This window comes from Armigeres subalbatus, chromosome 3, assembly GCF_024139115.2.
Source record: "Armigeres subalbatus isolate Guangzhou_Male chromosome 3, GZ_Asu_2, whole genome shotgun sequence".
Classification (NCBI taxonomy): Eukaryota; Metazoa; Arthropoda; class Insecta; order Diptera; family Culicidae; genus Armigeres; species Armigeres subalbatus.
The window spans coordinates 300328967-300345378 of record NC_085141.1 but is presented as its reverse complement, the minus strand read 5'-3'; the positions used below and the strand labels follow the sequence as shown (position 1 = coordinate 300345378).

Here is a 16412-nt window from a genome sequence, read left to right as displayed (position 1 = left end):
AAGAAGCTAACTGGTCAAAAGGAAGAAACGCGAATTTTGGCGCACTTTTGTTGAAGGTTTGTCGCGCGAGACTTCAATGAAAGCTCTCGGGATCGTTGGGAGTTGAATGCGCAACGCGTCGTCCACAAATGAAGATCGTGAAAGCTTGCGGTGGATAATCGACTTCCCAAAAAAAGTTTATCCGGACTCGGTACCAGTCGGGGCCTCCTTAGCCGTGTGGTAAGATGCGCGGCTACAAAGCAAGACTATGCTGAGGGTGGCTGGGTTCGATTCCCGGTGCCGGTCTATAGACAATTTTCGGATTGGAAATTGTCTCGACTTCCCTGGGCATAAAAGTATCATCGTGCTAGCCTCATGATATACGAATGCAAAAATGGTAACCTGGCTTAGAAACCTCGCAGTTAATAACTGTGGAAGTGCTCAATGAACACTAAGCTGCGAGGCGGCTCTGTCCCAGTGTGGGGATGTAATGCCAATAAGAAGAAGAAGAACCAGTGGCAAGTGTCACGTGATACTTCAAGACAAAATTTTCAAAACGACTTATCTGCTTTTGTAAACAAAGATTCAAACGACGATTTGACGAATCTGATAGCTCTCCCACGCAAACCAACACCACCAATAGGTAGGTGAAGGTTTCCGCTAAAATCAGTTTCAATCTGCTCAAAAACTGTTTAATTTGCAAGGACCGTTGCAAGATACACTAGGCAATTTGTCTAGTTGGGCTTTAAAGCTGGGTATCGAATTCTTTCCGGAGAAAACTGAGATGGTAGTCTTTTCAAAAAACATCACTCACAGTATGTCTTCAAAATACCTCGGGGTCTGGTTCGACTCGAAATGCCCCTTCGTAAAGCATATTGTGTATCTGACCCAAAAATGCCACAAACGGATCAACTTCATGCGATTAATAACCTGAACGTGGTGGGGAGCTCACCACGAAGATCTTATCACGTTGTACCGAACAACCATTAAGTCGGTTCTCGAATACTGTAGTTTCTGTTTTCAGTTCGTGGCAAAAACATACATGCTGAAGCTTCAACAGATTCAGTACCGCTGTCTACGTATCGCGTTAGGTTTTATGAATTCGACTAATACGATAAGCTTAATCAAAAAGGTCTTACACAATCACCATGGTTCCTCCTCATTGCTCGATTCCGGGAAATGAGAAAGCGGACTCTTTGGCTAAGATTGGAAGGAAGGCGCTATGGAAGGTGATATTTACGATCGGCAAATTACATTCGATGAATTTTTCACATTAGTTCGGCAGAAAAGCTTGATTAGCTGGCAGCGGTGAGTGGCGAGTGGTGAGTTAAATAGCTGGTTGTATTCAATTCGACCACAGGTGTTCATGGTTCAAAAAATTGAATATGGGACGAGACTTCATTCGAAACATGTTTCGTCGAATGTCCAATCATTACTCTTTAAATGCACATCTCCTCTGAGTGGGGCTCTCAGAGGGCAATCTTTGTGTTTGCGGCATAGATTATCAGGATATTGACCATGTCGTGTGGGCGTGCGAGGAGCATCGTGGCCCAAGATCTGCACTAAGTGAACATCTTCGGGTCCGAGGGAAGCAGCCAAAGCCGATTAAGGAAGTGTTGGCGGGCCTTTATCTCGAATATATGTCCCTTGTACATTAGAGTGATTCAAATTTTGACTTTTTCGCTCCCCTGTGCTTAAACGATTGATTTTGCTAGTTTAATAGTCCTCCCAAATTTTTAGCTGATTTGGATGTAATTTGGTTGTGCACGTGCCGTTTGAAGGTTATATGAAAATTACTATGCGAATTGCCACTTATGTAAAGGATCGTATCGTGAAGCAGCCCAGAATCTATTTGAATATATTTAACACATCGCCATCATAGAATAGACCCTAAGCCGAAAGCCAGTTGTTGTTGCGAAGCAATTTTTTTTTTTTTTTTCCAGTTTGTTTATTTGGTAGGCCCAGTCGTGTATAACACTTTACAGGGCCAGTATCAAGTGTTAATGGTTTAACAAAATTGAATTTAATTACATTACATATTTAGAATTAAAAATAACTAGTCATGATAAATTTCAATTTTATCAACGGCAATATTATAAGCGGATGATTATGATTTTGTCATCCTCTCCTCTATAATCTGTTGACGCTCGTTTTCGTCATCAATCCATTCATAAGTTGGAACACTAAACCTTCTCTTTTCCGTAGGCGAGTCTGCTGGCGATGTAGTGACGATACCGTCCGTATCTTTTGTCGAAGATTTGGCTGCATTTGCTGTATTAAAATCCAGTACTTGTAGTCGCTTCTTTTTCGTTCTTTTCGCTTTCTCTTTCGTTTTCTCGCTGTGCTGTATAGCACCACTAGGTCGATCATGAAGCGTATCGGTTGCTGCTGCGACTTCTTTTGTTTCCTCATGCACAACGCTATCGAGCTTCATCGTTGCCTTCTGTTGTATTATAATTTCATTCCGTCGCTTTTGTACCACCGGACACACTTTTTTCAAATGCGTAACCGATTTGCAACTAAAACATTTTGTTTTCATACCGTCGTAACTGATTCTTCCTTTTCGGTGTTGAAAGTAAACCACCTCAGGGATATCCTGCTCGACGTTCATGTACAGTCCACGCACACCGGTGAACATGTCCAGCTGGAACTCTGCTGGAAATCGTTCACGCACTGTTCGTGTCACTTTCCCGAATTTTGACATAACTGAAGAAAGGTCGTGATCTGTTACCTCCGGAGGCAAGTCGTACACCCGCACGTATCGAGTATTTCCTCCCGCTACGGACATGTGCACTATAACCTTCCTGCCATTGGTGTAATGGAAAGGAAGCTGCTTGCAATTATTTTCCAAGGAAAATATCATTGCTTCTTCGGTTTTAAACCGGATGAATACTGACTTTTGGTCGGAAATTTTATAAGCGGTTTCCATCATAGAATGGTCACCGTTTAACGCTTTAACAAAGCGAACTATGTCAGCTAGAGCTGGCTGGGCGGCATTCTCCGGAAAGAGAAAAGCCAACGTATTCTTTACCGTCGCTTCACTGCACATTTCGATAAACCGTTTACGGCTAATGTGCCGATAGCAAGCGCGCGAGTGAGCAAAAACGTCTGTTCACAGCAAGGTGTGATCGTCCACTGTTGCGAAGCAATCTGACTTTTGTGAGCAAAATTATAAAGAAAACAGAAAGGCTTATTATTGATATTGATGTTATTCTTTTACGTGTTAAATTGAATTTCCCACAATTCAGTATTTCCCTAATAACTTTTGTTGCCAGCATCAAATCGTTTAGCAACAACGACGATATTTTCCCTTGTTAAATTTCCTATGTTGCTAACGTATTCATACATTTTTAGAGTTTAATGGGCAATGATGGGGAACGGTTTTTCACAAAAGTTACTGTTTTCATAGTAATTTTCATACAAGCTTCAAACTGCTTGTGCTCAGTCAAATTACATCCAAATTAGCTAAAAAATTAGGACGATTATTAAAATGGCAAATGCCATCGTTTAAGCATAGAGGAGCAAAAAAGTCAAAATTTGAATCACTCTATTGTACATACATTTTTGAACGTTGCTGATGTTAAAAACTGTTTAGTTTATTGAGAGGACACTTTTACACGGCGATATAAAACAGACAGATTGGTCAATTTTGAAGGAGTTTGCCTTATCGTATATTACAATACACTGCCAATCAACTGTAATTTTTGAAAAGAGATAAAACAGTTTAAATACAACAAAATGGCGCCTATTGTCAAAGCTTCTCGAATTTCGAGTAAACTGCGCAGCGAAAAAAAAAAGAAAGTGCGCCGCCGCTGGCAGTTTTTGACATCTCGCCACCGTCGCCGGTATTTTTGCATTGATGCGGCGCCATGTCACGATTTCCCGGGCAACGATTTCCCACGCCGATTCAAATTTGTATAAGCCAATTTGTCCAAGTTCTGAAAATATTCTCGATTGCAACCCGAGTAAATTTCCGTAAAAATTTGGAAGTATTTTCCCTGGAAATTCTGGAGAATTTAAGTCCATTTAAGTCTAAAAGTAAATTCCGAAGAACTTCCCATAAAAAAGTAAACGCGAAAATTTCGAATAGCTTCTCGTGGGAAGTCTGAAGACTTGCGTGGGAAATTCCGCTGACATTACCGAGGATTTTTTTTAAATCTAAATAAAAAATTTGGCGAAAACGAACCTTTTACTGGAGAAGGATCGTTTGGCCGAAAGTAATTCGGCTGAAGATCATAATTTGACTGAAAGTCAACTGACCGAAAGGTTATTCTACTGTAAGACCGAAAGTGTTGTTTGTTTAAACTGATTATTTTGCCGAAAAAGTCTTTGGTCCAGCTTTCCACGCTTGCCATAATGGGGATGCTATAATTAAATTTGACAGCAACTGCTTCCGACGCTGAACTTCTTTCCACGGTATACAGACAACAAGGTAGGCTCGTAAGAAAACTGACACTTCAAGAATTACGCATATTTTTTCGTTACGTGTTAGAATACAAAGCTAAGCATGCTGAGACCATCGAGCGTCATCTCGGTTCAGCTTGTGCGAAGATAGCAGTGACGTCACATGTTTATATTCAAACTGAATGTTTACATACGTGCTGAGCCTGCCTTGTTTGTTGTATGCCGTGATAAACAAAACGCTGTATCGCGTAAGTTATACCTAAGGACGATGACACGCTCGACGCCCCAGCATGTCATCGCCCTTAGGCATAACTTACGCGATACAGCGTTTTGGTCATCAGCCACTGGATACTAGGCAGATCTAGCTGATCCTCAAAGGACAACAGTGGTCAGGCCGCACTACCAGTTAAGTAAGCAATACTAGGAAGCATGCATAAGATAGTAACTTGTGGGGACCAGAGCTATATTGGACGCTCCTTCCATGATGTCACCCACCATGTCAACCCAGCCGATGTCAACGTGTGTCTTTTTAACGCCACATGAATCCTACAGAAACTTTAAACTAATAACACTGGAAGAGGTAAGTGCCAACCAACAAAATGTTAAATCAGCCGTCTCCAGCTGCTGTTAGATCCACAGCAGCTCGGAAGCATTACTACTTACCGCGAAATACATCACAAAACTGAAAACTGACTTCGTTCATCTGTCACTAATCGCAGCTGGCTAATGACTAATGTATATGCCCTCTTATCCAATTCAATCTATATCTCGCTTAACTTTTCAAAAGGTCCTAAGTAACATTTTTTTCATGAATTAATTTGAGTACTGCAATCAAAAGCTTTCATGTTTTTCTGTTGATTGCGCTATTCAAATTAAATCATGAAAAAAATGTTACTTAGGTCCTTTTGAAAAGTTAAGCGAGATATATTTGATTATACCCATCTGAATCCCTACATCTCCCCCTGCTTCACTCTATTACAATATTATTAATATGATTTTACTTTACTACACTGACTCCACAATCATGGGTCACGCACTAATATGAGTCATTTCCATTTGACTTATATGCAAAATGGAGTGACCAACTATTGTTACAAAGTGACCCATATATGTGGGGTCAGTGTATATAGTACCTAAGAACGTCAATCTAGTACCGAAATCAGAAAAAAAAATCATTACCAATATTCAACGCAAATCTTTGCTGATCTTTCTTACATTTTCTAACACTGAACTCAATTCAACCACTGATCTCGGAATGCAGTCATGGATGGAAGCGGGCCATTTGGCATAACGCCATTTGGCATAAAGGCCATTTGGCATAACGGACATTTGGAATAATTGTGACCAGCGTCAAAAGTGAGGGTCTTTTGGCATAACGGACATTTGGCATAATTTTTCTTTGCGTTCGCTAAATGGTGACTAAGTGGTGCGGGAAACACCCCGGAATAGTAAATATGACACCCGTCGATAGCAATATTATAACGACATTATCCTCTCGTGGAAAAAATGCATTTGCAATGCAATGCAAAAGTAGGCGCATGCCCAGATTAGAGCAATGGTGGATGTAATCCCTTGTTTAAAAGTAGGCGTTTGGCCGGATTATGGCAATGGGGGATATGATACCTTCTTTGAAAGTAGGCGTGTGGCCGTATTATGGCAATGACAGATGTGATCCCTTCTTTGAAAGTAGGTGCTTGCCCGGGTTATGGCAGTGGAGGATATGATCTCTTCTTTAAAAGTAGGCGCTTGCCCGGACTAAGGTCATGGTGGATACGATTCCTTCTTTTAAAAGTAGGCGCTTGCATGAATTATGACAATGGTGGATGTGATTCCTTCTTTAAAAGAAGACGCTTGCCCGGATTGAGGCAATGGTGGCTGTGATCCCTTCTTTAAAAGTAGGCGCATGCCCGGATTATGACAATGGTGGATGTGATTTCTTCTTTAAAAGAAGGCGCTTGCCCGGATTGAGGCAATGGTGGATGTAATCCCTTCTTTAAAAGTAGGTGTGTGGCCCGAATTGTGGCAATGGTGGATGTGATCCCTTGTGACTCCTTCTTCATAAGTAGGCACTTGCCGGGAATAAATCAATGGTAGATGCGATCTCTTCCCGAGTAGCACAATTCAGATTGATTTGGTTGCAGTAACTCATATGTGACTTGATTGGTTTTAGTAACTCGTCTACGACAAGAGTATTGATTAAGTTTTTAAAGTTAGGCGCTTGCCCGGATTAAGGCAATGGTGGTCTTAAGGCGCATGCCCGGATTGAAGCAATGGTGGATGCAATCCCTACTTTAAAAGTAGCATGTGGAATAAGTCAATGATGGATGTGATCCCTCCCTCGGAAGTAATTCTGCCGTTTTGTTATTTCGTTCTTTCGGAAAATGTCTACCATCAGTCTGAATTTATCAGAAAACAGCGTTGACCTACTTTATCTACGCTAAATAATACATGATATATCCCTTTCGCTTTCACAGTTCGAAATTAGGCCAAATGTCCGTTATGCCAAATGACCCACTCTTTTCTTGCAGTTCAAAATTATGCCAAATGGCCTTAATGTCAAATTACTTTATGCCAAATGACCCAGACCCGTCATGGATAGAGATTATCAGGCCCTAGAACATCAATCTTGCATCAAAATCTCCCGAAAGACCCGACCCAGTTGCGCTCCATGCGGACATCCGCCATCGTCATCGTCCCGGTCCTGCGGTCGGTGATGGCTTATGGGGCTTCTGGCCTGCAACCACAGGTGAGTACAATGTTAATTTACAACACACAGTGCCTGAAATCTTTTCGGTTTCTAGCTGCAGGAAACGACTTTCGAATAGTCTCCGAATTTACTACCAGAACGATCGTGGACTGAGAATTTTTTTTCTGGCCGTTTCTGAGGCTGAGTACGACTTAATTGATTCGGATGCAGCCGTCTACTACAGTTTCTTTTCTAATTTAATAATACCGGTTTAGCGGTTATCGAGGAATCGACTCGAAAGGACCCGCTGTGATGATGGTAGTGAAATCTATTATTCGGAGTGCCTAAGCTCCTGCATCATCGAAAGGTAAGAATTTGCGAGAACTGTAACGATTAATCTGTAATATTTTCAAATTTCCTAAACGCAGATTTCATTTGATCTTTTCTACAATGTTTAGTCCGCACTTCGAATAAAGGCCAAGATATATGGACAATCGTCGACACCATCCTTGCCAGCTGTAACCGCACCACACGGATGCCGTCGTCTAGTACAAGCGGATAATAAAATTAAACATTTCCCAGTCATGCAATGGTTAAAAAATATTACTACAAACATAAGCAAGAACTTTCTGTGTTAATCGTATTGAAATAGAAACGTGAAAAGCAACATCTACTTCAGTTCTCGAGGTTAAGTAGACTTGTTTTTGCTTCCTTAACTTAATTTCTCTGTAAATTAAAAAAAATTCAATCAAGCACATTTAATTTAGCCGAATCACGTTTTGTTTTGTTTCATCATGGTTGAAGAAATATTGGTCAAAACAGAAAAAAAACCGACGATTTTGAGTACTGCCAGTAATTAGTTAGGATAAATGTACTCATCCATATGTTCTGGGACCCCCCTCCAACTCGATCCGCAATGCTGGCTTTTTGACGTAGGATTACGTCCTTCGGGAAGATAGGGGGGTCATTCTGCAGATTCAAATCTGAGACCGTCACGAAAAGTGGTCAGGAAGTATGGGCTAATAACTCAGCCGTCTTTCAACCGATTTTAAAGATTTTGGTGTTAATCGATCGACGAAGAATTATTTTGCGCTCATCAACCCATAACAGCCATTACAGCGGCGGCGCATAATGAATTAATTGGCTGATTTTTTTTCCTGAAGAAGCCAAAACGTGCGGAGGGGTTCATATGTTTGTGTTAATTTAATCGGAAAATCTTAGAAAAACTCAGATTTGAGTGCTGAAACTATGCTAAGGCCACACTGCCTAAACCGTTGCGTTGCAAATTATACAAAAATAAACGATGCAAGTACACAGCAAATAATTTTGAAAATTCAACGACGTGTAATATTGCAGCTTATCCCATCAATCGAATTAACATTCGATATTCAATTAAATTTGATTGAATCTTACAAGCAAGCACCGTTCAAAATTCAAATTTATTTCGATTTAAAAGAAAAGTAAGATCGATTGAATATTACGTTTATTTGTATGCTCCAAATATGTGCATGAAAATACATTTAAAATCACAACATATTTTTATCTGTGTAGCATAACACTAGTGTCCCTGGGCTACAAATTTCTCTGGTTATTTTAATTTCATATTGTTTAATATCAATGTTGTTTTTAGGTTGTCTGGGAATCCACCTAAAATATATAATATTAAATATATTTGTCATACAGTGGACTCTCCTTAACTGGATGTTCTGTAACACGATGTTTTCCTTTTTCTCGGTGAAATTCAAATTCTCTTAAATCTGCGTACAGCGTATCTGGACGCATACTGCGTTCCCTCCGTAAGTCGATATCTCTTTTACTCGATATTCTCTAAGTCGAAGAAATTTCTCAATGCATTTTTACCTCGCTAACTCGATGTTGTCAGAATTAGTTCACATGCACGATATAAATAGATGTTGGAAGTGAAAAGTGATAGGCGAGAAGTGAGAAATGAGAAGTGAGAAGTGCGAAATAAAAGGTTAGAAGTTAGGAATGAGAAGTGAAAAGTGAGCAGTTAGAAGAGAGAAGTGCGAAGTAAGAAGTGAGCAGTGAAAAGTGAGAAGTGAGAAATGCGAAGTAAGAAGTGAGGAGTAATTAGTGAGAAGTGAGAAGTGATAAGTTAGAAGGAGAAATTCGGAGTAAGAAGTGAGTAGAGAGAAGTGAAAAGTAACAAGTGAAAAGTGATAAGAGAGAAATGAGAAGTCAGTGAGATATAAAAAGTAATAAGTGAGAGGTGTAAAAAGTGAGATGTGCGAAATAAGAAATGAATAGTGAGAAATGAAAAGTTAAAAGTAAGAAGTGAGTAATTCGAAGTGAGAAGTGAGTAGAAGAGAGTGTGAAATGATAAGTAAGAAATTAGCATTACTATGTCTGAAACTCGATTATGCATATGCATAACATGTGATTGATTTAGTTCGGAAAAGGTATTGGAGGGTAACCGCTCCCTTCGGTGGGGTTTGATTCCACGAAACCAGTACGCTAGACAGAGGTGCTGGGAATTTGGTTTCTAATTAGTCTAATAATTTGGTTTCGCTAAATTGCAGAGGACGACGGAGGTCTTTCGTAGCTTAGTAGGGAAAGCACCTGTCTAGCGTACTGGTTTCGTGGGATAAAACCCCACCGAAGGGAGCGGTTACCCTCCAATACCTTTTCCTAACTAAATCTATCACATGTTGTGCATATGCATAATCGAGTTTCAGACATAGTAATTAATTTCCACTCCGGGTGGCTTCATACCCGGCATATAGGCAATTAACTTTGAATGTACCGAAATTAGAATTGTAAAATTCGAAATGTGTAGTAATAGTAGTGAGAAGTGAGAAGTGATAAGTTAGAAGTTATAAGTGTAATGTGAGAAATGAAAGGTGAAAAATGAGAAGTGAGAAGGGCAAAATGTGAAGTGAAAAAAGTGTGAAGAAAGAAGAAGGAAGTAAGATGTGAGAAATGAGGAGTGAGAAGTGAGTTGGGGGAAGGGAGCAGCAAGAAAAGTGAGGCCCGAGTAACGATAGGTAAGAAACGAGATTCTTTCTCTTTCCTTCCTTTTTTTCTTTCTTTTTCTGTCTTCCTTCTGTCTGTCTTATATCCTTCCACTCACTTCTCACTACTTAACATCTCGCTTCTCACTTCCCAATTATCATCTCTTACTTCTCACCCCCCAGAAGCAGAGGAACCTACGAAGAAACGAACTGACAACACTGACACCGATCGATGAATTGCTAAAGAGGGTATCGGTCCCCTATGATCAACACATCTCCAACCAGCTACGCCATCGACTAAGGAAATTAGGCATCGATTTAGTATTCTCCAGCAGAAGCAATCGACAGAAGACATTGTTGGGTTCCACAAAGGATAGAGTAGAAATTTTAAATAAGGCGGGGGTTTAACAAATTGATTGTTTACAGTGTGATAAAGTATATGTAGGTCAAACAAAAAGATCGTTAGATGTAAAGTTCAAAGAACATATTGCAGAAGTAAGTAAGGCTAAGAGGGAAACTGATAAGGGATTCAATTATGAGCTTAGGTCTAAGGTAGCTGAACATTTATATCAGAAAAATCATTCAATTACGACATCAAACATTAAAATTTTAAACAATGTCTCTTCTCCGTGGAAACTTGATGTTGCTGAGAGCTTGGAAATCTACCGTATCCAAGTTATTGTATTAAAAAATTCAAGAATTTTGGTATTGATGATTAAAAAAGCAAGTTTATTTCGATTATTCTGAACTTATTTTTCCTAACATGTCATCAATGAAAAGGCGAGAATAATATTTCGGGTATAACTAACGAGTGCTCCATCTTTCTGAGGAATTTATCGGATCCTTAATATATTCGCTGATAGCTTCGGAATGGACATAAATTTAGGCATTTTTAAAAAAACTTCGTGCAAATAGTGGCCCGGTCTCAGCGAAAATTACTCTTCTGTTTATCTCACTACTCACATCGTACTTCTCACTTTGCAACTATAAAATCTCATTTCTCACTACTCATTTCTCACCACTCACTTCTCATTTTTCACTTTCTGCTCGCACGTGTTACTGCACGCATCTCACTACTCAATATTAACTTCTGTTTTCCACTATTCACTTCTCACTACTCTGTATTTATTTCGTACATCTTATTTCTCACTACTCGGGTCTCGCTGTTCACTATTCACTTCGAACATCTCACTCCTCATTTCACTGGATAAGAAAACAAATTCCAACTATTTGAACAAACGGCATTCGGCAAAATATTAATGTGTTGCCTATCTCGATACTCGATGGTCTCTTCAATATCGAAATAGGGAGAGTTCACTGTATTGAAAATAGTTTCTAATCATGAAAAATTTGATCGGTGAATGGTATTCCTCCTACATTTTTTCGTTTCGTAATTATTTTCTCAATAACAAATAAGGCCGTTACAAATATTTAATTCAAATTTGGTCCTACTGGTCTCCGAAAGGTCAAGAAGAGGGGGAGGGATAATAAAAAATTAATAATGAAATTCGGATTTGTTAAAGAATGTTTTGAAAATCCTCAAAATCATCCGAATTTTATTTTGTTGCCCTCAGAATATTATTTTTTTGGCAAAAAAAATACGAAGGGGGGAGACAAAATAGTATTTAAATATTTGTATCGGCCTTAATAACGTGAAAATGGTTGCCGAGCAACTGGAAGCGTCAAAAACAGTTATTGTCAGATTCATTTATAGCAGCCGCCATTATGGCGAGCGTGGAAACCTGGATAGAGCAGCATAGGTCAATTGGGCGAAATGGCTACTTAGCATAAACAATCATTTGGCCGAACAGGTCAAAAATGTTCTCCATATGACCCGTTCGGCAGTGGCATTTTCGGCCATGTGTCGTTTTCAGTCAAAAACATTTCCGGCCAAACCATTCTCGACCTAATAACCAACCAATGGAATTCGACTAAATGACTGTCGACCAAGTGGCATTCGAACAAATGACCTTACGCCGAATGACTTTCAGTCAAACGACGGGAAGAGCCATATAGCCGAAAGTTGTTTAGTTGATGAATATGTCATGTGGTCGAACAAACCATTAGACCGAAACTCATCTGACCAAAAATGTCATTTGACCGAAGTGGACCACTGGTCATTTGGTCGAATAATCGGTTAATCGTATAGGACATTTGGTTGAGAATGCCGTTTGGCAGAAAGGGCCATTTGGCTGAAAATGTCATTTATTTAAAACGAAGGGCAAAAATACGGCCGGAAATGTCGTTCGGCTGAACTGGTTCTTTGGCAGAAGACCCAAATGTCATAACTGATTAGATGGCGACGAGAAATATGATGACAGTCAGTACTGACGCTTCGGGCACACCTTTTTCCTCCTGGTTGGTCATCGATGCCTAATGAGTACTTGATAAGAACGTCCCATGAGATAGTTCCAGATAAAGGCCATATTTAACCCGAAAACCTGCTGCAGGATTAAAAGCGTCCAGGTGTGATTGAACGTCTTCGAGATATTGAGGGAGACAAGGTCGGCATGGTCTGTGTGTTCGCCTGTTCTTACATCACGAATTCTTTTGCAATTAGAGTAAGATTTGAAAGAAAAGGCTGACTTAGTCAAGAGAGAAGAAATATAATAATTTATTCTGGTAATTTAAAAAAAACTTTGTGAAAAATACAATCGAAACGTTATTCCGGGCCCATTATTCCTCACCCATGGTTCTACTGAAATAATCATATCCAGTGATTTAGAGAGCATTCAATTCAATCAGCGTAAATTCAGTATGCCAGACGTTGAAACAGGTTTGCCATCTGATCCCTTGTTTATCATTATCTACCGTATCAATTCAACCAATCAGATATCAATTTGCATTCTTGCAGTCTTGCCCGCCGCTAACCTAACCATCATTAATCTCATTGACTACGCAACAGTTCCATTTTAATTTTCCTTTTCTTCTTATTCAACGCACCACACGTTGCCACCTTTCCACTCATTCATCCTTTACTGTGATTCGCAAGCGCAAACGCTCGATAACGAACGGCTTCCAATTTGTCAATCGAGTTTGACGCCACATTCTCAGCCATCCGACGACGTTTCTTGACTCGACTGTTTACCCAGCCCTTTGGGACAAACCCTCAGTCTGTATGGTCGCTCTTGGTAACTTCTTGACTACGTGGCGGTGCTTCTTCTCCATTTCACTCCTCCTGCTGCTTCTCGTTCACGTGGTAATAAAGTCATCAATTATGGCAACACCATGGCTCGCTCGGTGGATACAATTTAATTAGTCGTAAAAATGCCGCGCCACCTTAGGACAAGTTCGACGTTGCAACACTGGATGATCTGTTGCACATGGGGCATCCATTATATGAAAAGGTGGTCAAAAGTCTACATTTCACGATGATTGCATTTGCTCTTGGAAGGCTTTGTTTTATTTGGGACAGATGTAGACTTCATTTAAATTCCACAGAACAAAAACTTGGAATCAAATCTATGTGCTTTAAAAAATTTGATACAGAGTTCAAAAGCTACCAAATTGAACAACAAAAATTGTTTTGCCACATTTAATTTTTAATGGTCACTGTGTGGAGATCGGTCTCGTATATGACCCATATGGGAGATAGATACAAATTTTACTACAATTTTTATTGCCATTCCTGAATGGTGTGATGATTTGAGGCGGGAAGAGTGGAATGCGAAAAATTGCCCTTGATGGAATCTGTCGGTATGTTGTTCCATGAAGTACATCTCCATCTGGGTGAAGAGAAGATTGATGCACGTATACATTGAGTACTCGTTTGACCGATTTCTTAGAGTCCAAGTCAACTGTACCTTTATGGTATTGATTGATGAGTTATTTATTTTACGAGGATCTTTTGCCTTCCTGAATATAATGTGTCAATGTTAGATTCGTGGCAATACGATTAGCAGCATTAGAGCGCCTTCAGTCTGGGTCCGATTTACGCCTCAGCCAGTGGAAAGTTTTTGGTAGTCCCGAAAATAAATTGCCCTTCCTTTTTTTGTCTTTTCCGTTGTTTTATGCTAGGTGTTTATTGTTCTGTTTTACGACCTCTGGTCAAAGAAGGAGATTCTTTTGTTCTTTGTAACAACATATGTTCATTCATGAACCAAAAACCTTCAAATCTCAGAACATGCTGTATTAATCGAGCAAGTATTCGTACACAATTCGATTTGTCTGTAAACATTATCAGGGAAGAGCGGGGAGAGAAGTGCAGATGTTCTGTTGCTGAAAAAACTCATTAAGGCATAACATCTTTTGTAAATTTTTCATAAGAACAAGACACCACGTTTCCGCTTTTATATTTTAGTGTGGAGGCGCGTGGTGGTTGTTTTGCTGTCCCGTATTGTTTGGTCCTTCTCATCTGTTATTTAAGACTTTCTCTATTTATTACGTTGAGTAATATTAGATTTAGTTTTGCTGCATAAACAAAACGTGGTAAATATGAAATATGAATAAATAAATATAATCGGATATTAATAATGAGAACATTACGAGGAATCAATCAAATCTTAGCTTGAGTTGTCCATTCATCACTATTCTATTTCAAACGAAAATATTCTGCACTCACCTGTCACACAAAGAAGCACCGAAATGGCAACAATTGTCCTTCGAGACGCGGAGCGTGCGGTCACCTTAGCCATTGCCAGCGATTTCTTGCTTCTGAGAAATCTATCGTGCCGATTTTCCCACAGCAGAAAATGTCGATTAATATTCCTGTGACGAGCCTATTGGCGAACGGTAGGTGGGACACTTTTCTATCGAATTCACTCTCACTAGCACGGGGCGCCCGTAATCACCAAAAACCGACCATCGGATTTCTCCAGTCCGGTCAACAATGGAACACGCTGCTGGACAAATTGGATGCGTCGCGCGTTTCTTCGCGGTGCCACTTTTGTAAATCACTGTTTTCTTCCCAATCGTGTTGTTCTTGTTCGCTTCTCTGTCACAGTTGATTTATTTGGAACACTGCGTGTGTGCCATCGTTACAAAGACGGCGGGTAGCGGGGTATGAAAGAATCTGGTTCTGGAGCGGCTGTTGAGATTCTGGTGATGCGTGCGAAAATATTTTTATTAGGCATTCAGTGATTTATCTTCATATTGTCTGTGCGGGGGAGAAGAAGACTAGCGCGGAGCTAACTAGTGAGGACGGTTTGTGTATTTGGCGAGGAAAGAATGATGTGTCAAAATGTTTTCGTTATGAGCCTTGGGATTCCTTATCGATTCAGGCTGTGCGAAGCCTAATTAGGGGTAATAAATATCGATATTTTGACTGTATGCGAGGAGTGTTATCGTTTGGGTAATTATAATAAAAATATCGCCTCGTGGTGCTAATTTTGCAAAGGACTTTTTCAACTGAATTGATTCGAAAATGGAGAACCCATCGTTCAGAGTTTTCCATGGCTTGTGGTTATTTATTTTATAAAAAAATCAGTTTACTTCAGCTAAAGAAAATTTTGAAACTAATCAGACGTCACATCCAAAGCGCGAATGTTAGTTTTTTATATTAATATTCAATATTTCTTCAATTCAATATTAAAATCTCCTATTTTTTCATAAAAGCATGGCAAATACAAAATTAAGGATAGTTATTGAATCGGGAAAACGGAGATAACCGGAAAATTTCACGGGATTTCGTTAATAATTAATTAATTTGTTCTCCGTTTTAGCGTTTTTTCGAAATATCATATTGATTTTATTTGAATCCTAAAATTATGAAAGATGCCGTTTGTATAATTTGTGTTATAACAGGGTGTCGACTATCTAAAAATCCTGGTAAGTCAGAGAATTTCTATTCGGAACTCAAAAAGCCTGAAGACCCTGGAAAAGTCAGGGAATTTTGATTGAGGCCAGGGAAAAAATCGCAAAACGAAATTTATTGTCAAATATTTCACTTCTAACTAGATAGCTTTTGTGCACACTTTTTCAGAGTTTTAATGTTCTTAAGAAGAACGGATTTGGGTTTACATATACTATGAACATATGTACGGCCATTATAGATAAGTATACGTACTACGAACAGTTAGCTCTACCTATTTGATTTTTTTTAGCCAATTCTAAAGTAAATTTAAATTTTTTAAAGGTTCTTGTACCGTTTTGACTGAAATTTCAAACATGACTCATACTCCAAACAGTCGCTTTTAAACGGCCCTTTGAACATTATTCGCGTAGTTTTCTCCATAGCCAAAACGATAAAAGCCTTTTGTAGATTTATTGGCCAATAGATTTTTTTTATAGGTGAGTGGTTATCTGATTTTTTTACCTGATCAATATTAACCCCTTCCGGAAAGGACGAGCTCGGTGGTCTAGTGGCTTTCGCTTCTGCTTTAAAAGCAGGAGGTCGTGTTTTCAACCCCAGGCTCGTCCTTTACTACTTTGAA

At 39.5% G+C, this 16412-nt stretch overlaps 1 protein-coding gene across 3 annotated transcripts in view; it reads right to left on the bottom strand.

The window, feature by feature from the left end:
• LOC134224981 (uncharacterized) overlaps positions 1-16412 on the bottom strand; it is a 123826-nt gene that overhangs the window by 62442 nt on the left and 44972 nt on the right. For all 3 annotated transcript variants that reach the window (XM_062704696.1, XM_062704695.1, XM_062704694.1), the window contains exon 2: positions 14603-15078. In XM_062704696.1, the coding sequence (XP_062560680.1) occupies positions 14603-14675 (73 nt within the window). In that variant the 5' untranslated portion in view covers positions 14676-15078. The remainder of the gene's footprint in view (positions 1-14602; positions 15079-16412) is intronic.